Source organism: Apiospora kogelbergensis (genome assembly GCF_038363985.1).
Source record: "Apiospora kogelbergensis strain CBS 113332 chromosome Unknown utg000011l_segment0_segment0, whole genome shotgun sequence".
Classification (NCBI taxonomy): Eukaryota; Fungi; Ascomycota; class Sordariomycetes; order Amphisphaeriales; family Apiosporaceae; genus Apiospora; species Apiospora kogelbergensis.
Genome location: NW_027117428.1, coordinates 25,914 through 53,336, shown reverse-complemented (window position 1 = coordinate 53,336; position 27,423 = coordinate 25,914). Strand labels below are relative to the sequence as shown.

Below are 27,423 nucleotides of genomic sequence, written 5' to 3'. Positions count from 1 at the left end.
CGCTTACCTCGATGAACACGACACCTTCCACTTTTACCGACACTCTCTACTGTACTGTTGATACCTCTCACATGGATGATGAGGGACGCGCCAAGGTCACAGCCGGAACGATTCGAGCCGCCATCGAGAAGGAGATACGAGCGACGGGAGAACAGAAGGACTGGCGATGCCGTGCCGTGACTGTAGACCCCAGGAAGCCCCAACGCATCAAAATCGTCTGCCGAGATGAGACCGAGCACCGACTAGTCAAGCAAGCCGCCGAGAAGACGAACGCGTCTGGCGCTCGCGTCTTGCGAGACGAGCTATACCCGATCAAGGTGGACAGCGTCAGGCGCACGGCAGTCCTCAACGAAAACGACGAGATCCGAGACGGAGCGGCCGAGGCATTCGGGCAAGAGAACGAGACGACAGTCGCCAAGGTGGCATGGCTGAGCCGGAAGGACAACGGGAAGGCATACGGCTCCATGGTTGTCTACCTGACGAAGGCGGCCGAGGCGCGGAAGTTCCTTGAGGAGGGTTTCTTTTACGCCGGGGGCGAGTCGGGCTACACGAGGATATTCGAGCGACGAGAGCGGCCGGAGCAGTGTTACAACTGCCAGCAGGTGGGACACAAGGCATTCCAGTGCAAGAACACCCAGACCTGCGGACGATGCGCGAAGCAGGGACACAGCCACCACGGCTGCGAGGCAACCGTTCTAAAGTGCGTCCCGTGCGGAGGACCACACGAGTCGTTTAGTCGACACTGTCCGAAGCTATACCCATCGAACCATGACTAAACCGTTCCGTATTATTCAAAACAACGTGAGGAAGCAAGGACCCGTACACGACAGTCTCCTCAACGATGAAGAAGTACAGCATGCGACAGTGATCTCGATTCAAGAGCCGCACGCGAGGATGGTTCAAGGGAAGCTTCTGACGACACCGATGGGACACCATAGGTGGGTCAAGATGGTTCCATCAGTTCGGAGAGAAGGGAGGTGGCCGATCCGGAGCATGCTCTGGGTCAGCAAGGAGGTGGAAGCGGAACAGGTCCCGATCGAGTCCCCAGACATCACCGCGGCAGTCGTGCGGCGGCCGGAACATGCGATCTTGGTGGCGTCCGTATACGTCCCTGTGGAGGACCCCCGGCGCTCCAAGAAGCGTGCAGAAAGCTGCGCACCGCTATCGAAGTAGTGAGAAGGAGGACCGGAACAGCAGTAGAGGTGGTTCTCACAGGGGACTTCAACCGGCATGACCAGCTCTGGGGCGGAGAGGAGGTGCGACTAGAAAAGCAAGGAGAGGCGGATCCGATTATTCATTTCATGGCCGAATTCGGCCTTAGCAGTCTGCTCCCGCGGGGCACGAAAACGTGGAGTGGCGGAGCCTACAGCACGACCATCGACCTCGTCCTAGCATCGGAGGAGATGAAAGATTCTCTAGTCAAGTGCAAGGTGCTCGAGACGGAACATGGGTCGGACCACAGGACCATCGAGACGGTCTTCGAGACGACCACACCAGTGCCTGCGGGCCAAGAACGACTTCTCTTTAAGAACGCCCCATGGAAGGACATCAACACCCGGATCGCAGCGGCATTGGCTACGACGCCCACGGGTGGCACGGTCCAACAGCAGACTGACCGGCTGATGGGAGTCGTCCTGGAAGCAGTGCACGCACTGACCCCCAAAGCCAAGCCATCGCCGTACGCGAAACGATGGTGGACAACGGACCTAACACAACTCCGGCGCATTCACACGTACTGGAGAAACCGAGCCCGGGCCGAGAGGAGGGCAGGATGCACCAGGAGCGACCTAGATCTAACGGCGAAAAGGTGCCGCAAAACAGTACCACGATGCCATCCGGCAGCAAAAGAAGAAGCACTGGAACGAGTTCCTCGCCGACAACGACAACATCTGGAAGGCAGCAAAATACCTCAAAGCGGGCGACGACACGGCATTTGGAAAAGTCCCCCAACTCGTGCGGGCAGATGGGACGAGCACCTCCAACCATACGGAGCAGGCGGAAGAACTACTTACCAAGTTCTTTCCTCCGCTTCCGGGCGAGATTGCCGACGAAGGGGACCGCCCGCAGAGGGCGCCCATCGAGATGCGCGCTATCACGATGGAAGAGATAGAACGACAGCTGTTCGCAGCCAAGTCCTGGAAAGCACCCGGGGAGGACGGCCTGCCGGTAGCTGTCTGGAAGGAAGTGTGGCCGGTGGTCAAGCAACGGGTGTTAACGCTGTTTCGTACGTCGTTGGAGGAAGGAAAGCTACCAACCCAATGGCGCCATGCGAAGATCATACCGCTCAAAAAGCCGGGCAAAGAAGACTATACTATAGCGAAAGCCTGGCGGCCGATCTCGCTGCTATCAACACTCGGGAAGGTGATGGAGTCAGTCATTGCGGAGAGGATCTCGTACTTAGTCGAGACGTTTGGGCTCCTTCCAACCAACCACTTTGGGGCACGGAAACGACGGTCAGCAGAGCAAGCACTCATGCTCCTGCAAGAGCAGGTCTACGCTGCCTGGCGTGGCCGGAGGGTCCTCAGCCTCGTGAGCTTCGACGTCAAAGGGGCGTACAACGGGGTGTTCGACGTTAGGCTACTCCAAAGGATGAAAGCTCGAGGTATACCGGATCAGTTGCTCCGATGGATCAGCGCTTTCTGCTCAGGTCGTACGGCGACGATCCTGGTGAACGGACACACGTCTGAAAGCCGTAGCCTACCACAGGCGGGTCTGCCCCAAGGGTCCCCCTGTCTCCGATCCTGTTCCTCTTCTTTAATGCAGATCTGGTACAGCGGCGGATCGACTGCTACGGGGGCGCTGTCGCCTTTGTAGACGACTTTACGGCTTGGGTCACAGGCCCAACGGCGCGGAGCAACCGCGAAGGGATAGAAGCCATCATCAACGACGCCCTCGCGTGGGAAAGGAGGAGCGGTGCGACGTTCGAAGCGGACAAGACAGCCATCATTCACTTTGCGCGCCAGCCGTACAAAGCCGACCCGGCACCCTTCACCATCAAAGGACGGGATGTACGGCCCAAGGAACACGTCAAGATCCTCGGGGTCATCATCGACACGAAGCTCAAATACAAGGAACACATCGCCGAAGCCGCGGCCAAAGGGCTGGAGGCCGTCCTGGAACTGCGACGGCTCAAGGGGCTCTCCCCTGCCACGGCGCGACAGCTTTTCACGGCGACGGTGGCGCCGGTGGTGGATTACGCGTCAAACGTCTGGATGCATGAGTGCAGGTACAGGGCAGCGAAACCCGTCCACCGCATCCAAAGGATAGGGGCTCAGGCAATTGTGGGAACATTCATGACCGTGGCTACGAGCGTGGCGGAAGCCGAGGCCCACATTGCCGCGGTCCAAGACCGGTTTTGGCGGAGGGCAATTAAAATGTGGACGGACATCCACACCCTCCCACCGACAAACCCTCTTCGCAGCAGCACAGCGCGGATACGGAAGTTCCGGAGATACCATCGATCGCCATTCTATCAAGTAGCGGACATGCTGAAAGACATACCTATGGAAGAGCTGGAAACCATCGAACCGTTCGCACTAGCCCCGTGGGAGAGCCGGATAAGGACGATCGCGGACGAGTCGGAAGCGGACTTTAGCGTCGAGCGTACAGACTGGGCGGTGCGCATTGCGGTGAGCAGCTCAGCCAGGAACGGGCTAGTGGGCTTTGGTGCAGCCATCGAAATACAGAATTCGATTCGAGGGGACTGCCTGCACTTGGCCCGCGCCATTACACCCGGTGAAAGAACAGAGCAGAACCCGTACACGGGAGAGCTAGCCGCTATAGCCGACACCCTACGTTCGTTGCCGAAGCTCCGGTACCGCAAGATCCTGCTCGTGACGAGGAACAAAGCAGCGGCTCTTACACTGAGGAAGCCACGTCAACAGTCTGGGCAACGACACATCGGTGAAGCCTACAAGGCCATTTCGAGCCTGCGAAGGGAAGGAAACAACATCGTCGTCGCCTGGCTACCAACGCATGAAGAGGACGAACTAATGGATCGCGCGAAGAAGGAAGCGAAGACCTCGACACGGCTAGGTGCCGAACCAGGGACCAAGATGCCAGGAGCAAAATCGACAGCACTGAATCTTGCATGGGCCAAACGGAGTGCTCAAATAAATCTGCCGGAACGCGTCGGGAAACACTCCAAACGAGTCGATACTGCTCTACCAGGGAAACATACGAGGCAGCTGTACAACGGACTTTCGTGGAAAGAAGCCAGCGTCCTTGCCCAGCTCCGGACAGGGAAAGCGAGGTTGAACGAATACCTATATCAGATCAAAGCGGCACCGACAGACCAGTGCGAATGCGGACGAGCGAGAGAAACGGTGGAACACTTCCTCTTCCGATGCAACAAATGGACAACATACCGAACAGAGATGCTACAGTGCACAGACACCCACAGGAGCAACTTGTCCTTTTACTTGGGTGGCAAGTCACCCTCAGACAATGAATTCTGGGCCCCAGACATGGAGGCCGTACGAGCGACGATACGATTTGCCATGGCGACAGGTCGGCTGGATAGGAACCAGTCTTCTCACTAACGCGTCCACTACTAACAACCCGTGCCTCAGACTGCAGGCGCCGCTTCAGCTGCCGAGGATAGGATGCTGGACACTTGGAGAAGGGCCTTCAAGCTGGCCTGGCAGGAAATGCTACTAACACGGGATCCTAAACAGGAACGTGCTGACGGAAGTGGAGTGACCAACTGAAAATGGAGCATGCATGGGCTTTAGGTGACAAGTAAGCGATTCAAGAATGTACTATAGATTATCGATAGTTGCCCTTTCAGCTTCGCCGCCCGGGCGTTAATAAATTGTGTGTGTGTGTGTGTTCTAAGAGAGGTTACTATTACTCACGCCCTTACTACCCCCAAATCGAAATGGCCACCCTTCATCCTACCAAGTCAACCACACCCGTTCCAGAACGTACAGAAGAAGACAATCAACGACTCTTTCAGCTCTACAAAGGCTGGACCTTGACGGAGAGAGACGGCCAAGTGCGTCAATGGGTATATCAGTTCGGCTATGATATCCAGCATGCCCAAAAGGGGGAACGCCGATGGGTGTGTTGCCTTTGCATCAAGCAAAAGCGGCCGAGGCCAAAGAGTTATGCCATCAAAGGGTTTTTTTTGAATCAAGTTTATTGTCCGTATGCAGCTATCTAGCTATGACAGACCTTATGACAAACCTAGCCCTGATGAGGGCTTACTCCTTTCAAGCCAGGAGAGTCCAAATCCAGAAATTCCATCGCTCAACTTGCTGTCCATGCACAGCCTGTTCGGTGAACTTAGCAAAAGGAAGCTTTGTTTCCCGTAGAAACGAGAGCAGAGCCCCCTTCCACGCATGGTGGTGAAAAGAACGCTAGTCGTGAGAGGGGAGCCCCATGAGAGTAGGAGATGCGTTGTCGTCTGCCTCGTTCTGGCGCAATACCTACAGACGTCTGACTCGGTTTTCCCTATGAGACGTAGGTACGTTGCTATGTGTCCTATGCCTGTGCGTAGCTGGATATACGCGGACGAGACACTCCGAGGGAATCCAGAGTAGTCGAAGGGCTTAATCGCAAACTTCGGCGGCTTTCTAGTCAGCAGTCGGTACTGTTTCCCCGGGCCGTGAACGCGCCGGCCATGGTCTTCATTCTGTTCTTCGAGGTCCCACAGCTGCTTCCATCTTTCTTTCACCTTTCGCTGGATCTGGCTCTTCAGCCAGCTGAGGGATACGAGCTGGTCTTGCCGGCCGTGTCGTGGGAGAGGCTTCTGAAGCCCCTTCTTGGCTAGCTTGTCGGCAATCTCGTTGCCCCGGATCCCACAGTGCGCCGGGCACCAAAGACAGTGAGGGGTTTCGCCTTCCATGCCCCCGCACCCTGCAGTTGGCCTAACTTGCTCGTATGCAGGCCCTGCACAAGCTTTTTGTTTATAAATATCACAGACGACACAGGATGAAACCTTACAGAATCTTCCCTTCTATGTTTCTTCAGTTCAGCATCGGTTAGTAAACATGTCGGTTCTCGAGTTCCCGTCGCCAGTACTTTACCGACCACGACAACGAGAGGATGACCTTGAAAGCCAGTGGAATTCCCAGCCTGATCCCAAAGGTCCTCCAACTCGCGCAATGTCTTTCAATACGTTGCCTCATGCCACACCACGACCTAACCCCTCCATGCCTACGCAAGCAAGAAGAAGGCTAGTGAAGCGGCGAAACCCCCGATTTACCAGACGCTGAGGGTGCTAAGGGCACCACTACCGGGGCGAACGTTCAAGCGAGCAACGAGGGAACTATTGAAGAGGAAGACGATAGAATATTCTATACGGATTCAAGGGTCACGGCACACCTCGAGCGCGTGAAACGAATGGGCGAGTATCTAGAACCGTTGACCAAAACGGGAAGCTCCACAGTACTTTTATGCTGGGGAACTGAGACGAACGCGTATGTGATACCAGTTTATATCGATCATGCCACAGAACCTAGCGTCCAGTGGGAATTGGTGCGACGTGCCTGGCTTGCCGAAAAGAGTGTCTGGAGGCGGTGGCTTCCGTGGTATGGGATAGCGTCCGTGGAAATTACGCAGGTTTGGCCCACTGTTGATATATGACATCGTTTCCTGCTGATCCAAGGGAAGATCACAATTGCCAGTCGGGCGACACCCATCATGCGAGATCCAGAGTCTTCGCCATTATTCATAGGCATGCACCACCCAGAAGATGTGGGCTCGAGAATTGAGAAGCTTCAAGGAATGGACCTCAACTTCACCAGCTGGGAGTTCTCCTGTGAGCGAGACAACGAAACCGGGCTTTGGGATCACGACTTCGCTTGTCCCACAGGCGCCGAGGACTATTTCGAGTGCGATTACAAGATTAGCTTTGAGGCGGCAAGGGAACTCGCACGACTAAAAAGGCGGCCTTTACTCAAGATATTTCTGCAGCACCCAGAGCTAGCGTTGATGAATATGGCTTTAGATGACCACAAGCTTTTATTTCGAGACTGGTAAGTGGGCAGAGTATACCGGACGAATTTATCGGCTGAGATGTCACTGTAAACCCATAGGACACTACAAAATATGATTAGGCAGCACCATTGCCCGAAGCTCGAGGAAGTGGTGTTTCCGGGCCTGCTGGTACAAGAAGGATGGTTGTTGAGGAAGCCCAGAACGACACTATTCATGCTAGCAAGTGCAACACTTCTACTGTCAGTCGCGCTCGCGTGGCTGGTCTTCAGAGATTGGGCGACTGCTTGGCAAGTCGGGGGATGTTGTCTTACTTTAGAGGCATTCATCTGTACATACGTCTACCAAACTGTCACTTGACGGACTAGAATCCTCTGTGAGATTCTAGATAAATGATTTTCTATTTACTTTTCCAAGGCTAGCTTTACCTCACTCATAAGACCATGTCTCTCATCTACTCCTTGATCTATAGGCTATCTATATAGCCCAAGCCACAAGGCTGGAAACAACCACACCAACGTACACCAAGGGTTCAAGGTGGATTTGGTTGATTCTGACTAATAAAATTCGAAGCTGGGTGGGTGTACGTGTATTAGGTGTAAATCAAGAGTACACCAGGTGGATTTGGTGTGCGAAAATGAAGCTATTCAGGGGTATCGTCAACCTCTTCATCACCCCTATTACGTGATCCGGGTCGCGGTTCCCCTTCCGCTATCCATTGCGTAACACGTGCGACTTGTTCACCGTATGTCAACTGCTCTAAGGCATCATGTTCTACGCGTTCAGCTACCGAGATAACTGTCTGGTCAACCTCTTCGTCATGCAGGATGCCCGCCCGTAGCCAAGACCGCAACGCCATACACATGCTGACAATGACGATATCCAGGCTGCTACGTGTCGAATTGAGAAGCCTCCCAGCGGCTGAAAATAAGCGCTCGCACTCAGCAGACATTACCAAAGCTTATCTACTACGATAAGTCTCTCCTGTCATGACCTTGCGATGGACTAGTTGCAAGATGTGAGATGGATTTATTCGATCGTTTCAGTCCTAACTTTAACACTAACCCTAGCATTCGTATGTTAAAATGTAATCCAGACACGTATTTGCGTGAATATATCTCCCATGCATCCATGGAGGCCCTGTGCGGCCCCCGACCCTTGGCTGACTCCACGGCCGGCCCTTGGCCCAAGCTAAGAGCAAGAGATGCTGCCCCCAGCAGGATACCCGACAGAAAGGCTCCCACATCGAAGCCGAGAGCCCCGAGATCCTTCTATACATATTCCAGCCCGATCCCGCAATCTCATGGAAAGAACGAGGTGACATCTGACCTTCCCAACAAGAAAAAGCAGTCAAAAAGGAGAAATAACAAAAGAAACCAAGGAGTGCCATAGCAGGGCCGCCTGCATCCGTTCCCTATGCCAGAATCGTCGGGGGCAATGGCTCGCAAGCCGCTGTACTGGAAGTCCGATGGAAATATCTCGACTAAGGCGCCGCGGCCCTCTTTGATGAATAAGCTATGCGTCACGCCGGACGAGGATGTCGGTCTTGCGAGCGACGTCGATCTGCTCGCGCAGCGGAATAGACCCAAAGCCGACCATCTCCATCTTGACGCCGGGGTGCTCCGTCCGAACCCGGTCGAGGAGGCCATCCAGGCCTTCTAGGCGGCATGTCTATTGGCGGTCCACAAATATGAGCCCACACTAATGGGAACTGCTGCAATATACTTGGGATCGGGTTCGTACGAAATATTGATGGCATGGTGAGCTCGAGTTCGGCGAAAATCGCCAGGGCAGCTGCTGATCCGGCCCCAGAATCATGTTGCAAGGAGGGTTTCAGAAGGATTTCGGACCCAGCTTCTCTTCGCCGTGTCTTGACGAAGATAAGTGCTCGCGTGGTCCTGAAGGTTGTGGGGTTGGCCCTAATGGCGCGGGGCCATGAACCGACTATATGCTAATAATGGTGCTCCCTAGCTTTCTATTCGATCATGTCCTGATTTATCCCTCTTTCAGCAATCAAACTAATATTCTGATGTGTTTGGTCCCGACATCCTGGTTCGCAGGGTTGACTAGAACCTCGGCCTATTAAAGGCGTAAACATCACTTCTTCTCTCTAGATCCGATGCTCTTCTTTCACCAAACACGTTAGACTTGTGGCTATTGGCAATAGGACTGCTTTTCTAACCAACGGATCCCGGATTGGAGAACCTGCGGCGTAAAGCTTGTATCGACGACCGAACATAGCACGATGCGACTCATAGGTTTCCCGATTAGGAAGTGCTTCGTAGCTGGTTCAAATCATCTTGCTGAAGACCTGCTAAGCCCATTGTGTCGCTTCTTGAGGGGTCTGACTTGATGCCATCATTGTTCTTGCTTCCGGCTTATCGATGAGCTAGGCTAATAGTGCCTCCTAGGCCACCCACGTGTTTCTATTGATTTCGTTATCAGCACTCATGCTCCGTTATGGCTCTCTCAGATCACATACCCATCTGCCCGCTTACTGTATAAAGAAACACTTTAGGGTTCCTTTCCCATGTCTATTCTGGTTCGCCTGCTCATAAGAGTCATAATTCCCAACTGTTACGCTTGTACCGTTCCGGCGTAAACGGCCGATTCACATCGGAATCAGAACTATCCAGTATTCTTGTTCTGCTGCATCCGATAAGAGCTCGCAGATGCTTAAGGCTCGCTTCGTTAGATGCGAAACTGGCAACAACATTAGATGAAGGGAGCGCCTCAGGTGAAGCGCAAAGGTGCCAAACTATTGTGAGACCTAGTCTGAAGCTGGTCGAATCTGGCCCGAGTCAGAATGTCTGTGGCTACCACAGGAGTACTTTCTTTCCACGTGGTCAACTGAATTGGTCCTGTAATGGTCCTGTAATAGCCCTATAGTGTGCCGTCTCACGCGACTACCTACCTAGAGCGGTTAATGGCGTAATAGTAAAAGACCCTTAAATATTACCCTGTTGTTTGTTTATATAGATATCGTTGGCTCAAAACTTCATTCGGATATGTATACGCAAACCGGTTAGCATAGGATCGATGGGGATTGTATCAAGCTGCCTTGGGATGAGTCCTCGCTCTACAATAGACGAGAAATACGCAGTTAGCAACCGTTACAAGGCCATGCCAAGAACTCGGAGCTCTAGTCGACCCAAGCGAAAACATTACTCGGAACGTCGGATCCGCAGAATGTACCCGTACCATCGACGCAGTTCTGTTCGTTATGTTCTTGTAGATATCCCCACCCTAGGAACGAGAGACAAGCACCTCGAGATGTTTGTTCTCGCTCACGTAATCATGTCTGCCCGAAATACGTACAACTGCATGATGGAGCGAACAACAAAGAACTCACTCGGCAAGACATAGATGACCAATTGCATCGAAACTTGGCAGTTGCGCGACACAATGCCGAGATAGCATCCCGGCCAACACTCGAACGGCAACGGCGTGTGCATTTCGGGTCGGTTACCAATGTTTGTTGAAGATTTGGCTGTGGTTATGCACTAACTCCAGCGGATGTTATTGTGATGTTATTTTGGGGGAAAGGAACATAGAGAGTCGCTTTGTACAACATCTTGCACTTAGCATACGGAAAAGAAATATACAGTCCTGAATACAGTAAGGGTCATATAAATGCATGTCTAATAAGATGGTTCGTTGAATTGTTAGTTTATTTTTGTGAAACGGGCGCCCTCTGATGTGTGAATTGGTAGTTAACGTCTATTGCGATCAAGAACAAAGAAAGAAAATCGGTAAGAACGTTTCCGCTAAGCACACGCTTTTAATGCATCAATGATAGAGTCTATTCTGCCTAACTTTCCGCCTACCTCTTTGCCTGCAAAATTCTAAACAAAACGCCATTGAACAATGCCGCAAGTAGTCGATGAGAATCTCAGATGATGGTAGATGGACATCTGCGCTTTGGGGCCACCGAGGTATAGACGAGTTTAAGTGAGAAGGGAGTGGACGGCGTTAGTCGCGTACTCACAGTCCTCTGTGCCATGGAGAAGCTGGAATAATCGCAGTATCAGTGTCACCGACGTTGGGAACTGGCCACGTAAGTCCGGCAGTTTCGCTGACATAACTTATAGGGCTCGATGAGGGGCCAGACCATGAAATACGACGTTACCAAGCACATCGAATCCACGACGGCCAGCCCGACCGGATCCCTGGTGGTAATTTAGAGCTGTTAGGAAGACAGAGTCTCCAGTGAACACCACTGTCTTGCAAGGCATATTGATACCCAACGCCAGGGTACCGGTCCCAATGACCACCGTCAGATATCCTTTTCGGAAAAGCATTTCGACGCTACAACAATGTCAGCATTTTCCGACGGCAAATTACGTGGAGACAAACAGCACTTACATCTGTCGATAGCGACGGTTCATGCCAGCATGATGAACACCCACCCCTCTCTCCAAAGCACCAATAAGGCGAGTGCTAATTTTGAGCCACTGCAAGTCGCGTAGACTCTTCTTTAGTTCATCCCTGGAGATTTTGGTATGATCGGCAAGCGTGAACTCGGCGATAGGTGCATCGGGGTCAAAATTGGTCCAGTGACTTGGCTCGTAATCGATGTTCTCTCGTAAAAGCTCATGTTTGGTTGCACCATTATCAGCTTCGTCTGTTCCCTTTGAAGCCGCTTTTGATTGCTTTTTCTTATTCTGCATCACCTTGCTTTTGTCTTGCACTCTTTTCCACCTCTGAAAATCGGCCATCTTCTTTGCCCACACAGGGCCGCTTCTATATTCATCCTCTGCTGAATGAAGCTTTATGAGAATTGCCTCAAGGATATTTTCGCATCTGACTCGATCGTAGTTGAACATTATTGCGGGTAGAGCATCACAGGATCGCAGGTCCTGAATGAGGAAGAACACGGAATTGAGCTGGTTCGATGAATCATTCGTAGTGTTTTGGCTGGGTGACTGTTCGTCTTCAGACGTAGTTACTGTCGAGATTTGCTTGTATCTGTCACCAAGCAATTCCAGACGAACTTTGTCGAAAGGTGAATCGGGCTCATTCATCCATGATTTGAGCTGGTCTCTGAGGGCTCTGTCCCATTTGACGACGTCCGACTTCTTCAGGACTCGGGGCAAGAACCTGATGGGATCCAAGGACGGATCAACGAAGAATTTGTCGGTCTGATGCTTATTCATGCAATTCCAAAGAGCGAGGCAGTCGCGAGGCTCGAGACTGAGGTCGTTCAAAGTGTCTGCGCCATTGTATCTTACCTTCCACTCATGGCCCCAATAGGGTGTATATGTGTGAAGTTATCTGATTTGCCATAGGCAGAATCGAGTCCCGGGAGCGGAAGATTGTCAACAGGATGGAAGCCAGAAAACTCGGAATCAGAGCCATGGTAGATGAACTTCCGCAAGTCAGAATACCGAGATGAATGGGTTATCATCTCAAGCTCAAAGCCCTTGGCTCGCTGGGTGCCTTCCAACCATTCCTTGAACTCCAAAGGGTTTCCCACAGTAGCAGACAGGGCAACCACAGGACACGGCGCAAGAAGCAAGAGCTGCTCCCAGACAATGCCATCTTCAGACTGGCCGATACAATGAACTTCGTCAAAGATGATCCTCTTCACTCTTCTTGCCCATGACTTTGGCGTCTTCGCGTTAGAAGCAGATAGCAGCATCACCTGCAGAATATGCGGGACCGTCACGAGTATCTGGCATCCTTGGGGGTTGTTGATACGGTAATCTCGTGTATGTATTGCCCATACCCCTCGACCGTCGTGGCGGTATGACTTGGAGAACCGAGCCTGTACCTCTGCTGCAATCTGATTCACCAAGGCCTTCGTGGGAGCAACGTATACGATGACATCATCATCGTTAGTTTGAAGCACCCTCTTCATGGCGTAGAACGATATAAACGTCTTCCCAGCGGATGTGGGTGCTACTACAAACAAGCTCTTGTTTTGGTCGATAGCATCAAGAACTCGTTTCTGCCAGGCGTCCGGCTGAAAAGGAACTCGGGGATCAGGGCTCGAGTCGAAGCTTCGATCCATGTAAGGCCCACAGAAGTTCAACTGGAATTGACGGGCCCTTTTGGGGTCTGGTAATCTCACTTCCTTGGAACTAAATGGGAAAGGCAGTCCACGTTTGGACAAGGAGCTGTCGAGGTTGCTCATGGGGATTTGGAGTGCCTGAGAGAGGCCAGCAACCTGCTCTGTCACAGCAGCAGTAACTGGGAGTCGCTGTAACTCGCCGAATCTAGACCAAAGCATGCCCAAAATATTTGAGCCTATAATGTTAGCAGTGCTACCAAGTCTTACAGGCTAGACGGCTTACGATGGAGACTTGATATCCCTTTCGATCCTTGCATTTCAACCAACAAACTGCACAAGAACAGCGAGACCTCCGCACCAACCTGGTTTAACTGCTCTGGCGAAAGACCAGAGAGAAACTTCCCAACGGCGAGGTACCTCTTGACCAGGGAACCCTCTTTCTGGAATTCTATGCACCTGGTTTTCCAGAAGCTATTGACATTCTGGTTCTTGAGGTGAATTTTTCCCATTTTCAAGGCTGCCGCTGCCTCGAGTGCTCTGTCCTTACCACTCTTGGGCCTTTGTTTGGCTTTACTACCTCTGTTCAGCGCCTCTTTGGCGACAGAGGATGTAGTCTTTGACACGACAATGATTTCGGGATTGATGATTTTCCCAGAAGCGCCAGTTAGACTGGCCGAATAGGCGATTACGTTGGCCATGTGCCTCTGATTTCGTTTTAGAGTCCATTTATCTGCGGCCTTCGGGACACGCTTCGGGTCAATCGGCTTGGTGTGGTTGTGCCAATGAGTCAGCTCCGAAAATACCCTGGCAGGTTGTTCGATCTCATCCCTCGTGACAAGGACTACATTGCTCAGATGCTGATCTAATACCGGATGGCTGAAAGGTAATACATGGCCTATTTGATCACCAGAAGTGGCAACACCTGGTGCGGAGGATGCAATTGGCCGGCCTGAACAGAGACTGGATTGAAGAGCAGCTGAGACACTGGCTTGACGATGAGCTCGTGGTTGACTGTGTATGTACGAAGACACATCAACCCCACTGAGCTTGTAGAGAACTCGAGCCAAGAGCTGGACTTCCTGGTAGATCTGGGAAGACAAGTCGAGAGTGGGGAAAACACTGAAGGGCATGCGCAAACACGCGTCCGTCAAAGAAATCGAAAGCATCCCACTTAGCGGACGGCCATTTGTTGGTATCCCAATTTTCGAGCATAACACAGGCAGTCCGGTAGAAGTTTGTCATTATGTTGTGGTGTTGAGTGCCGAGGTCGAGCTTGAGTTCTGGCAGCGCCCTTCTCGAGATCTCGCGATATCGCAAGATGGTTAGCTGGATCAGGAGGACAGCTGCGTGTTCCATAGCGACGTCCGTGACTTCGGGCAACGGCGACAGGATGTTCCCTAGAGAGTAGATAGAGACGATTTCTCGCGTACTTAGTTCCCTTCCAGTGCTGATCTCGGGCAGTGCCGCAACGATGTCACTTTCTACGGTGATTTCCTGACGTTTGAGGGCTTGCTCGTCTTCGAGAGGCTTTAAGTCCTGATGAGGGTTTACAACAGACGTAAAGACCTGAGTTTGGAGAGTTGAATTAGAACATATAGATCTTGACTTCAAATCCTTGAAAACGTACCTTGGAGCTGCGAATCTCGATATTGTCGAGAAATGCGACACGATATCCCAGGCTGGCCATTCGATAGCCAAGGCTTTGATGGAGATGCATCCGACAGCCGACAGAAGAAACGCTACGGTCGGCTCCAGCGACTCGTCCATTTGAACACATGACGAATTGCAGAGGGTTGTTCTTCCGGTGCACCTCGAATTTGTCACACTTGGTCGACATGAACTGGAAGCTGAGGGGGTCCTGTTCGAATGAAAGGTGGTTGATTAAGATAGCGCGCGTGAGGAGGTACTTGCTAGCGACCTCATCCGACACCATAGGAGGAACGCAGAGGTTTCGATAGCTGTCAAACCATAAGATATGGAAATTGCATCCACGCTCCTTCATCCGTGATAGAGTAATCTCTACGGCGTGAACCGCATGCAGGACTTGGAAGCCAACTAGCTCACAAGATCAGTAGACCGGAGAAACTGGTGATATGCCATGGCATGGACATATAGACGCACCTTGGAAATCCACCTGCTCTTGTAAGATGCAGTGGACCAGAAGGGCCCTCTCCAACGATGGCAAAGAGCTCTTTGCCGACAAAATCACCTACTATGTCAACCTTGAGTGGGCTGAGAGAGTCGAACCAGGCTGCGACAAGATCATCATCACCACTAGCCCTAGAGTCCAATGGTACCGCCATCTCGGCCGCATCCATTCTTCCAGTTAGGTTATTGCGCAGGCACCAGAAAAGGGGCTTTGAAGATGGGAATAGCTTTTCTCTCGATAGGGGTTTTGGTGTGGTGGTGGGTTGGGAGTAGTTGCAAACAACTCTTGCGTGCAATCACTTTGCGAATTTCCTGTCAATCTGTCAACCATAAGGCAAGGGGCGCCTGGACTTCGTTGCCATCTTATTGCTTTTTTTGCCACTGTACCTACCCGTCGACGCACGAGAAATGCATTTATCAACCACCGTTACTCAACATATGCCTTATGCTGGATTGTTTGGCCGTAAGTCAATTGATTTGTTGACATCGAACACTGAAATGCGACGGTTGGTGCAACACTCCCAACTTGACGAAGCAGTATGGCCGTAGCCAGTAGAACTTGATGAACTTGATAGTCATGGCTTGATACTCGTTGGTCTTCTAGCGGGTGTATTTTCCCACCTGCAGGCTGCAGCTCTTGAGCTGTGTAACACATATATGGGAGATCTGAATTCCACAACATGCGTTAGCTGCGGGGCTGCCACTAGCCAACTGAATGAGCGATGTGAGTCACATTTTCACACCGACACACCCATCACTTCCCATGGCCGTTGTCCATAACGCCGCATGTAGACGACAGCGAGTAAACGAGCTCCCCCAAAATCAACTCTCACCCAATCAACGCCTCTCAGGACTTACGATACCAAACGTGGCATTTTGGTACATAACGAGATGACGTGTCGTAATTGCTTGTAAGTTGACTGTGCCATGGATGAGATGTAATCTCAGATGAGACCGGGTGTTTCCTTCACATGCTGCTTAGGCCGACCTACCCAATCCCGCTGCCCATGTATGCACATCCATTCCCACTCTCTGGGCCTGCCAGTTTATAGTCTCTTTCACTGGTTGCAACACCACACTTGGCTAGGTCTCAGCCGCTTGCTAAGGAGTGACGATGACATGGTGGCGAAGAGACATTGTGGCCGCATAAATGCTGTGCAACTGATTTAGAAGCCAACAAGCATCCGACGGAGTTGAAGACCACAGCGGATGGCTTCCCCTGAAACGTGAAATGCAGTTTGAGTGCGTATGTACATCGAGCCCATGTAATGCATGCTCCAGATACAAAGCTGAAGCTATTCCTTAGTGGGGCATCTTCCAGATACTGGGAGGTATCTAACAATACCGCAAGGTAGAGGAGCTCTATATCCCACACCGGTGTGCTGATTCGTATCATAAAACAGTCATTCAGCCTTTCCGGTACATAATCGATGTCCCAGGGAAGAGAGTAGACTCCATGGAGCTAAGGTACTCGTCGCATGTCTCCATCTACAGCATCATGTACCCTCATGGCCCCCAGAAGCCAGCCTGGTCGCACCATTATCGCACCCGCTCAGGTATCAGTACCATGTCTCAGAAATTGCAAGCCAGATCTCCTGGTTCAATCGGAAGTGAGGTCCTATATACCGTTTTATGAGACCCGCAGGTCGGTCAGCGTCAAACCATGTATGTGATAGGATAGCGTACGGCGGGATAGCATCGACCAGATCCTTGGCCAAGCGGGAATTGCCACCGGATTGGCGTTGCAGAGGACGCACAACGAGGTTTGAAGCCAAACCAAGCTTGGGAGCTGCGAGTGAGTGCTTCATGGTGGGAGAAGCGCAGCCCATCGAGCAGGAATGCCGCTAAATATGGTAGGACCACTGCCAGCGGGACACGGGCAGCGCTCCGTCACATGGTGCGCGCTCACTGGGGCGCAGCCTCTACTCTGACTCCCAAGCCAATGAAGTGGGGTACGCAACAGTCTTATGCGACTGGTTCCTAGATACTGAAAAAAACAGCGAATGCGGATGTGCAGCTCCGTTATCACAGCCCGTCCATTGGGTCCACAGCTAGACGATCTTGCACGCAATTATGGCTTTTAGATGTGTCGCAGAACCACGGCGCGACTGAAGGACAACGATCCAACTACCTGCATGGTAATTCGTAAGGGTATATCGTGAGGCCCCGCGGGGTACAAAGCCGCAAAGTATATTCTTGTATGGGTTGTTTGTGCGAAAGAAGAATGGCACTGTAGGAAGCGCGTCGCTGGCGGCAGTAGACTTGGGGGACACTACGCGACCTACCTCTACAGCGGTGGTTTCATCACCTGTCCCCGGACCATTGGTAGGAAACCCTTTAGAACCAGCCGCTCCCGTCGCTCCTATATCATGTACAGAGCAAATGAATGTAGATGTAGACTGCATAGTAGTTGCAACTCCAACGTCGGGTTAGGGGATTATGGAATAGGGAGAGGGAGCGGCATCACTTATAGCTTATCTGTTTAGCTTAGAGCTATAAAAAATACCTTGGGCGTAGTTTCATTCCCTCTTTAAGTGATCTAAAACATTATATCCCGGCTGATTCCACTGTCGCAGGGAAGCGTCAGGCAGGTCATGGTAAGGGGAGTGAGTGAACATTGCAACATAAACGGGCCCCTGTATTTACAGGTGGTTAGTTACCTCTTCAGCGGGGTGACCTTCTAAATGCCCCGAAAACCGCCTAGGGTTTAGCGATCCCCTTTGCTCTAGGGTACAGCTTTGAGAACGCTCGCCCTAGCCGACGCGGAAACAATTTTAAAAGAACGATATTGGAATCAAATGAATCCCTATCATTTCCAGTGCTGGATGCCTGATTTTTATCGTGAGAAGACCGGCCGTCCTGGAGCTATTGGCGGTTTTGTCTGCCCTTCGTCTGGAGCTTGATATTGGAGGCGGCAACCCAAACAGCGGGGTATCCCGGCAACACCCCACCAAATTCGACCTTCAATATCCACCTGATGTACCACTGATGTATCCTTTGACATTTTGCCTGGTAGATAGGACTGAGTATCACTAATTGTCGAACCAAACTTTCGATCAAATCTTATTCTGACAATAGTATAGTAACGAGCTATTCGGCTCAGGTGCTAAAAGAGCATGTATATTGGACGGTGGAAGAAGCGGGTTAAGGGGTGGCTATTGTCAGCCACAGGAAAACGCGGCTGTGCCATAGTGGGGGTGGGCTACCTGTTCAATTACGAGCGAAGCTCGAAACAGTAACAAATGCCATGATTAGCTTCTTATCCAACACAACGACGTGATTGAAGGACACGAAAAGGCGATTATCCGTGTCACGCGGGCAATGCGCCGCATAACATACGCCGATGACCGACGACCGACGACCGATAACATGAGTCAAAACCCGCACGGCATGGCGGCGAGCACAACAGGAACGGGGACAAGCTGGCGACTCGAGCACGACAGCATGACGACAGTTACTACCAAGAATACCGGTTGAGGTGACCGTCACTTCTATGTTACAAGATACAATAGCATAGCGCCCACGGTTGTTACTCACTGTTCTGAATGACCATCGAGCCTGATGTACGTCGGTACAGAGTGACTCCTTGAGGCCAACGAGGCTACCCAGTCCTCACAAGGCCAGCGTGATAGACATTGCCACGACCGACCTGCATGCATCGCATGCATCGCATGATAGACGCATCCCGCCGACGATTTCCCACCCGACTGCCGAGCACCACTACGTGGTTCACAGAGACCCGAGCCAACGAGACAACAAAGGTCAGCTATTGGCAGAGGAGTGCAGCACCAGCGGTCGGCACACAATGCTAGGAGGCAATACGATTCCGCGCCAAGTCATTATGCCTGCGAATAGCCCCATTTACTCCGATACTCCATTCTTAAGCGTTATACCTGATCGAAAAAGGCGTCGCCCAACCGTCACCGCAGACCAGGCCAGTGGCTAGCAGATCGTAACCAGAGCACATACCCATCACGCGATGCCTCGTGCCCTTCGGGTACCCGCGCGTGGGCCGCTTCTCGCGCAGAATTGGCGAAGCCAAGTTATCGTGGCATCATGATGATGCCCTTCCGGCGAACGGTTTGTATAGTAGTCGAGAAGCACTGCACAAAGTTCCCGAATTTTGGGATGTTGTCTCAATAGCATCTCTCTATTGCGCCTGTCCTTGAGAACTCTCTGAGCGACACGCCGAATATCCTCAAGTTCGACATCTGGAGGCTGTGCCCCTTTGTCGAGCAGCAGCTTCGCGAGTGCTGGTCTACCATGGTGCGTGGAAAGAGCATGCGCAATAGGCGTCATGCCCAAACCATCCACCTGCTCAATGTTGATCTGTGGACAGTGAATGAGACACTCGGCTTCCCATTCGCATCCGTTCTCCATAAGCCAGGCCAGCAACGATGGCCCAGAGCTGGTGTAACCCCTCTGTATGTTAGGGTTGGCCCCACGCTGAAGGAGCTTAGCCACGAGCGCGCGACGTGACTGACGAGCCTGGGTCGTGTGATCTGGCACCCATACTCCACATGCTACCTCTAAAGGCCGAATTTGCCACTCACGGGTACCGCCATTGGCGTCAGCCTCACGGTCTAGGAGCTCGTCCGCCAGCTCCCAATGCTCTAGCGCGCAAGCCAAGCCTAGAAGACTGGTATCTAGTCCTCGAAAGGAAGTCATATGGTTGACGTCCGCACCTAGCTTGGCGAGCAACGCAATGATCTCCCTGGTCGATGTACGTGACGCGACGGCATGTACTAAAGCGGTATCGCCGTTTTCGTCTCTTCTGTTGATACCTGCACCCATCTGCACAATGCGTTCGATGATATCGGGGTAGGGCAAGGCAGCGGCAAGATGAAGGGCTGTTTGTTGGTCCACGGCTTCTTGTCTCAGGGCTGGGGACGCTCCTAGGCCAAGCAGGTGCCTTGCCACTTCGTGATGTCCTCTTGCAAGCGCAATAAACAACGGCGGTGATGAGCATAGTTTAGTACCTGAGGATGCCCCAGAGGCTTCGACTGCATCGACAGAGAGGCCTCGTTGGTGTAGGAAAGAAATCACGTCCTTATAGCCGCAAAAAGCGGCGAGCCCCATCAGCGAACAATAGATCGACTGATGGTTCAAAGCACGAGTTGGCCACCCTGAACGCATAAACGTCGGGCTGGGGTCTTCAATGTCTGTCTCTTCAAACAAGTCGAACCTTGCGCTGGCTCGTTCAGCCCTCTTGAGGGAGCGAATGATCGCTTCTTCGTCAACATCGAAGCGAATTGCTGTGACGATCCTCTCACATAGATGCGGGTAGTCCTGGACAGCTCGCCTATAGAATAGCGGAACGAGTAACTCGTACAAATCGCGGCAAGTAAGCAATAGCCCGCGTACTGCATCTTCGTCGGCCTGGCGTGCGATCACGGCGAAAATATCGTGTGGTAGTAAGCAGTGATCCATGGTCAGCTTCGTGTGACTGGCGAGTGATAAAGGAAGATTTCCTATAAAATTCAAGTGGGAAGATGTCCCAACAACACGGGACAGACTAGAAGAGACAGTGCCCTACTTATACCCAGCGGTGCCTATGTGGCTTAGACAACGGAATCCTGCAGGGCGGGGGATGATGCAGGCCTCATACTTGAGCCAGGTTAGTGTACGCAGATCATGAGAGCCTATATCAAGGATAGAGGGCGTCGTCTAGCCTCGGTGAAAATATACAGCCGGCAGAGAGGCCTTGCCAATCACAGCCTCTCGCCCGAAGATAATATGATTACGTCGTTGGACGAGACCTCAGCAGCAATACGACGGGATTCCAGTGCGATGTCAAAAGCCGAATGCCAAGTCCGAGAGCTCTTAGTGAATCAACTTTCTACAGAGACATTGACCTATTTCCGCTTTTTGGTCCCTCCCCAACTTCTGCTTGATGCGGAGGACCACATGATCTTCTAAGTCTGGTCTAATATAATTACGGCAACCCGAAGCTCATCCGTATCTAGGTAAGTGTCCGTCTAGCGCTGTCTTTGTCGGGATGCCTCCTGCCTCAACTCAATCATCACCTTCGCAACAGTAGCCAGCTCCTCATGCACTTCCCCTTCGACAATGTCCCTTCCAAAGTGCTGCATAACCTTATCAGTGTGCCACTTTTTAGTCTCTGCATTGATCAGTATGAACTTCTTCTCAGCCGTATCTTCGCTGCTCATTGCTTTCTTAACAAATTCAGAAACGCTGTCTCTATTCACGTCTGGCAACAGGCCGGATTTGACCGGCCAAGGAATATTTCTCCCCGTCATTTCCTATAAGTTTTGTTAGAGAGCACGTAAGACGGCGATTGGACAAACCAACCTGGCCTGGATGTCTGAATTTGATATCAGCCCAACGCATGCGGTATCTACTCAAGGCTTCTGTCCATTCGGCAGCTGATTTCTGCTCCCTTTCCACTTGGGCGAGGCGCAGTCTCTCACGAGCGCTCTCCCGCGCTTTCCTTATTTCCTCCGCCACTTTTCGTCTTTCCTCCTCCGCCGCCTTTCGTTGCTCTTCATCATTTCGCGCCTTCTCTCGGAAATGTTGATTGCCAGCTGTGTAATTTCCGGGACTCTCCCGTCCCTCCTTCTCTCTAGACCTCCATTTCCCATTGCCTGGTGTAGAATAACAGCTCCAATATTGTTGAGAGGTTTTATTTGTTCTGCCCTGGGACTGGTCTATGCCTATTTTCTCCAAGGCTAACTTCCATCGGTGTACCGTGCCATCTATTTGTCCCTGGTGAAGGTGACATAGCGTGTGAATAGCTGCCGTCTTTAAGCTGCGCGACGATGCAGCGGCTTCTGGCTTGGTGTTGGCGAGGGTGCAGAGGATGTCGAAACCGTGCTTGAAGGAACCCACGGAATTCATGCATCTAGGGTTTCCACGAGATTTATTATAGCCTGTGCAACTGTGCACACCTTTCTTCGGATGCTTTAACTCGAGTATTGTGTCAGGATCCCACATTCTAGATCGAGACTGGGGTCGGGACTGATACCTCATAGTGGCGGTGGAAGAAACGGGAAAGCTGGAGAACTAACAGAGAAGAACAGCATGGAGGAGATTATTTATAGTACGCTGAGCCTCTTACTAATCTAAGGGAGCCCCTTAAGAGTCACCCCTCGTGAGCCACTTTTCGCACCTACCAATGGCTCTGATGTGGCGCAGGTGTGTGTATGACGCTTAGCCAGGTATCGGTAGCGTACATGCGGTACGAAACTGACTTCTAAAATTGGTAAGTGCGAGATTATCCAGAGGCGGTAAATGAGAGACACCCAAGAGCCATAGAGAACACTGAACTACGAGTTTTGGTGCTGATAACAAAGAAAGCGCGTATACTGTTGGGGGATATCTCTCCGCACTTCCCCATAAAACTACCAGGCTCCAGATAGATCTAAATTATTCTATGCTTACACAGCGTAGCGTATAAAAGCCTCGCCTAGTATTAGATTGTAAGAGAGGAAGGCCAAGGCATTTTAGCAAACACTCCTTCACCCCACCTACATACTGATGTTACAGGGGCCGCCCATGGGGCGGCGGTGGTTAGAGGATGACTGACAAGAAAGCACCAGCCAGTAATGCCGGCTTGCTGTGGTTGGATCTGCCGAAGTCGCCACGGCCGACTACAGCAAGGCAGATATGACTTCCCAATCAATTTATCATTGTATCAATTTGCTTCCCAACCATGGCCAAGCTGCTTAGGACTGCAAATGATTCATAGGATGGCCAACGGTGTAATAAACTGGCTCCGAAGTAGTTATATCTCAACAGGGCAACTCTAACGCATTAAGTTTTCCCATGATGTCGTCTATCGAGTTGGATAGATATAGGATATAGTTATCCTACCGTATGAAGCACCGGACCTTCGGTACCAGCATATTTTCGATCAGTGGGTAAACACAGCGAAGGACTTTTGTCGCTTTGGGGTCAAGGACATTGGAATCCACTACACATTGAACCTTTTCAACACCGTCACATGAAAAGCTTCCTGCGCCGTCCTTCACGCTGTAGTACTTGCACCCAGAGTGGCCCCATATCTTCGATTCACCGGCTTCCAAATCAGGCGGCCACGGAACATCACTGGAACCAATCTCTTCCGGTGCAGCAACAGTCGCTGCTGCGGGCCAAGCGCATATGTCGTCATAGTGATCGGCGAGTTTCTGCTCGAACATAGCCCAGGCCGGATTCTTCTTCACTCTTACTAAGCTCGTCGCTTTCGAGGAAATGAACGTTATAAAAACACCGTTCGTTGGGGCTGGCGGAGGCTCGGCTGTTGTAGTTATAACAACGACGGACGTCAAAGTAGTGTCTTTTTTGGCTCCTTCTGCGTATACTGTAACTGTACTAGCGATCGAGGACGAGGTCGTATCCACCAGAGTGTCTGACCATGAAGAAGGCCAATCCATAGACTGGGTTGCGGAAGGCAGTGATGTAGAGAATCCAAGTGTAGTAGATCAGCTGATTATTGAGCCTGGCTCCGAACACATCGCCATGGCCAACTATATCATCCAAACCAGCTTAGGATTATATGGAATATGTGTCAAGCAGAACACAGTTGACTCAGATTAGGTTTAAGTAGTACTGTAAAGTATCACGGCTTGCAACGATTTGATGATATACATATATTGTTAATGCAGAGAAACGCTGGGTTTGACGCAACATACGTACGGAAAACGAGGGAAAGCGCTCACGGGACGTCATTTCTGTATCTTTGAGCTTCTCACATTAGATAGGGGCGTGAGGGGGGCGGTACTAGGAATTGTACAGGAACAACTGCTGATCTAGGTCCGGAATCTATTTCAGCGGATCGAATTTCTGGCTCAGGTTTTTCCTTCAGAATCAACTTGACGAGGATGAATTCTTACGCAATGCTGGCGAGTTGGTTCTGGTAGCAAAGCCCTTCTAAGTGATCTGTATCCGGCTCTGCATCCTTACAGTAGGGGCCCAACGCCTACCGGCAATTGTTCATCCGACTCTTTTTGGAAGCTAAGATGAAAAACAGTCCATGAGGATTTTCGAGGTCTCAGCGGATGCAGCAGAAAGAGAGTACACTACTGGACTCTATAGTTCCGTTGTGGATCGGGCCTCTACGTAAAGAGCTTAGAATCTGCATAGAGCTGAGCCTGAAGTCTTACAGCAGCGCTTACTGAGTGGAAGGGCAATTTTGCCTCTAAGCGAAAGTGATGCTAGACCAGCTGATTACTAGGGAAATCTAGAATTAAGTCTTCCACCATAATGCTTAAACTTGCAGACCGGTCGGGCGAGATGTGGAGTTACATTTCTCTATATAAACAAAATACAGCGAGCCAATCGATATATCAGCAGCAAGCTTCACAAATCGAAACGGCTTACCTATATAAAGCAAAATGCGCCTGGCTACTAGCGCCGTGTACTTACTCGGGCTTGTAGCTGCCAAGAATCTAAAAAGGCAAGCAAACAACAGAAACGTCAGTGTTGAATATGGCAGCTTCCGAAACGCGGCGGATATATGCGACGATACTAGCTGGAACGACGAGACAATTCCCGAGAAGTCTCCCACCATCTCCGACTGCGAGCAGTTACGACTTGATATGGAGAATGATCGCCGGACACGTAACATGATGTTCCGGGTGAAGAAGGGAGGATTCAACCAGTCGGACCTTCGCGTTGTAGCCGTCACGAGCTATGGGAGTTGCACTTTCGCTTTTTCTCCCAATCCAGGGTCGCATATCAATTGGGACTTTTCCAAGTTCAGCGTGGGGGCTGGGGATGTGGCCGGTATCCTCAATACCACGATCCATGAGCACAACCACAATGGTCATACTGGCACTTCTGGTGTTATGAGATGCCATGACAAGTCCAAAGGTCATGGTGATTCTGATATTTTTTGGAAGGTCTACAACCCTGAGGCTGAGAGGGCACGGTGATTAGAGGCGTCCGAGAACCGTTGGAGATGCATCTCCACGCCTATTCAAGTCTATCAGACTCCAGATGTGTCTAAAATGTTTTATCCACACCTGAAACTGCTACATTCTTTCTCTATGCGAGGGCTCAGGAGCTGAAAGAAACGACTCACTGAATACACTCCTTTACTTATGTCTACAAATAAGAGCCGTGCCTATATTATCTGACTGCGGTATCATATCGATGAGCTCTCAATGACTGTGCGGGGATGCAATGGAGAAGATTGAAAAGACTCATGCATAGTGGGGACTGTTCCCTTTCCGTATCTGCTCGGATTCTTCGTAGAGGCCGTCCTGGGCCTGACTCTGGATCCATTTTCCAACCTCGTCCGCATCCCGCTCATTCTTTCGGAGTCAAGCAATCTGGACATCTTGTTCGAAGCTCTGCAGAGGCTTGGTTGCGTAACGCTCGGGTTTGTTTATTTCGGTGGGCCATGTTGGTCGGTCCTTCTACCGCGTTGAGCTGGCGACAGAAGTCGGGGTGCCAGACTCGACAAGTTCCTGGCAACCCTCCATATGCTCGGATGGGTTGGACAGCTTGTCGGAGGCGGCCTGCTGAGAACTATGGACTTTAAGACAAGAAACCTATGAACGATACCAAAAGGCTCACTTCATACCGTTCCATGACGTCTGAGCGCCCCAAGTGCCGGAAGAGTCGTTGACAACCGACACTTGTGAGTAATCATGCGAAGCGTCGTTGTCATGTATGGACAGTAGAAATAAAGATGGCGAGAATGGGATGAAAGGGGACATTCACTCATCTACCAGAGAGCCGTTTCATACCAGATTTAGAAGCAGATTGGCACCAAAATCATGCAAAGGTAACAGACTGTTAGGGCTCAGGGCTCTTCGTTTGGCCATGCAAGCCCCTTTGTGCCTGGCGAGCTCTTGCAACAGGCACCCTAGTGACCAGTGACAGCGTAGCTGTGCCTCCTTGCAGATCATAAATCAACATAGTTTCGGCTATAAAAGAGGCTCCAAGGTGAGGCCACCAGGAAACACTCATAAGTGCCTAAGGGATGCCCATGGGCAGAATAGGTGTTCCCACCCCTGCGAGATGTGGGAGAACCTCGATCGATTACACCGAGATATTAAGGGTGGCAATACCTCTATATTCAACAACTGCCTTCGACACAGCTATGGTGATGCAGCCTACAATATCGACTGGCATGAGCTGGGTCGGCAGGCGTAGGATATACTGGTCTCGCAGCTTACCGCGCGTACTCTATCGGTGCAACTGAGTGGCCTGCAGGGGAAAGCATACTGGTTGCGTAGTCTCGAAAGCCATTTCGGCTCAGGTTATCCTCAAGGAATAAACCACCTTCAACGCAGCCTGTGACATTCTCGCTATATATGCTCTAGCATTACTCACTGTGTTCCGTCAGCTAACTCAGTCGAAGCAAGTTGGTAAGCAACTCACATTGGTTGTCCATCTTGTCACTCCGGCTTCGGGTGCTTCGTGATGCCTCTGGATCAGGGCAACAGGCACATAATGATGGGCGTACTTGTGATAAAGGCTCGAGCTCTGGTGTAGGAAGCCTTCCTATTTCAGGCGCTCTCGGCGGAACCTGGATGGCCGGCGTGTCGAGCCTTTCGCAGATGATAGCCTCCATACTTCGTTGTATCTCAGGACTTCGTATATCGTAATCGTATGGGGTTGTTAGGATGTGGTCATTTATAGCAGGGAAGTACCGCTCGTTCTGATTCCCAGAAAGAAAGCTCATTGTCGGAGGGCGGGAGACCGTTGTATGGCTAGATTGATGTGACTCGGCCCTTAAACCTCGCCTTAAAATACCATTCCCGATCATCTCTGATCCGTAAAGGGGGTAAGGAGTCTCTGATTGGCCGACCTGGAAAGTCGTTGAGGTACTTGCTGGCCCCAGGGGAATTTTACGGTGGTCCTCGGAAGCTGCTATATAGCTGGTTTGTTGTGTATGATCCTGTGAGACCGAGTTTGATGCATTATGAATGTTCCATGGTTGCAAGGTAGGTGATACTAGGTGTATTCAGTTCAACATATTTCCTTGCAATCGATTCAGGAGACCTTGAACCTTGAGGCCCTTACTTGAGAAATATTCCGCATCCCTTTTCGGAAGGGCTGTAAGATAGTATACATTCATTGTACGGCGGTCATGCAGCTTTAGGGAGCCTATCTGGGTTATAAAGACCACTTCTTCGAGTTTAGTAAATGAAAGAAGGAAAAGAAAGAGGGAAAAGAAAGGAAGGGAGGGCGTTTTTAAACGCATAAACATTTTCGGTAGCTACGTAAAATGGAGGGAGTCAAGCATTGTGGCGACCCAATAGAGCCAATTGCGAATTGTCGGCGTGGATACCACTCAAGCCGATAAATCATGTCTATATTGGGCGATCATCTCTTTCTGTTGGGAGATACCT

The 27,423-nt window shown here is 51.3% G+C and overlaps 4 protein-coding genes across 4 annotated transcripts; 1 reads left to right on the top strand and 3 right to left on the bottom strand.

Annotated features, from left to right (window-relative positions):
* Positions 1-6,645: 6,645 nt before the first annotated feature.
* PG998_014327 (uncharacterized protein) lies at positions 6,646-7,132 on the top strand (the record flags this gene model as incomplete). Its single annotated transcript, XM_066881143.1, has 2 exons — positions 6,646-6,980; positions 7,066-7,132. 2 exons carry the CDS (start codon positions 6,646-6,648, stop codon positions 7,130-7,132), a joined length of 402 nt encoding a protein of 133 aa, XP_066723674.1.
* Positions 7,133-11,024: 3,892 nt separating this feature from the next.
* Positions 11,025-15,255, bottom strand: PG998_014326 (DEAD/DEAH box helicase; the record flags this gene model as incomplete). The annotated part of the gene is made up of 7 exons (XM_066881142.1): positions 11,025-11,247; positions 11,305-12,132; positions 12,171-13,188; positions 13,236-14,071; positions 14,124-14,518; positions 14,580-14,910; positions 15,074-15,255. The coding sequence occupies 7 exons, from the start codon at positions 15,253-15,255 to the stop codon at positions 11,025-11,027; spliced, it is 3,813 nt and encodes a 1,270-aa protein (XP_066723673.1).
* A 1,404-nt stretch (positions 15,256-16,659) lies between these two features.
* PG998_014325 (heterokaryon incompatibility protein-domain-containing protein) lies at positions 16,660-16,908 on the bottom strand (the record flags this gene model as incomplete). Its single annotated transcript, XM_066881141.1, has 1 exon — positions 16,660-16,908. The coding sequence occupies one exon, from the start codon at positions 16,906-16,908 to the stop codon at positions 16,660-16,662; it is 249 nt and encodes an 82-aa protein (XP_066723672.1).
* A 2,648-nt stretch (positions 16,909-19,556) lies between these two features.
* On the bottom strand, positions 19,557-20,530 carry PG998_014324 (uncharacterized protein; the record flags this gene model as incomplete). The annotated part of the gene is made up of 2 exons (XM_066881140.1): positions 19,557-19,588; positions 19,654-20,530. 2 exons carry the CDS (start codon positions 20,528-20,530, stop codon positions 19,557-19,559), a joined length of 909 nt encoding a protein of 302 aa, XP_066723671.1.
* Positions 20,531-27,423: the final 6,893 nt, after the last annotated feature.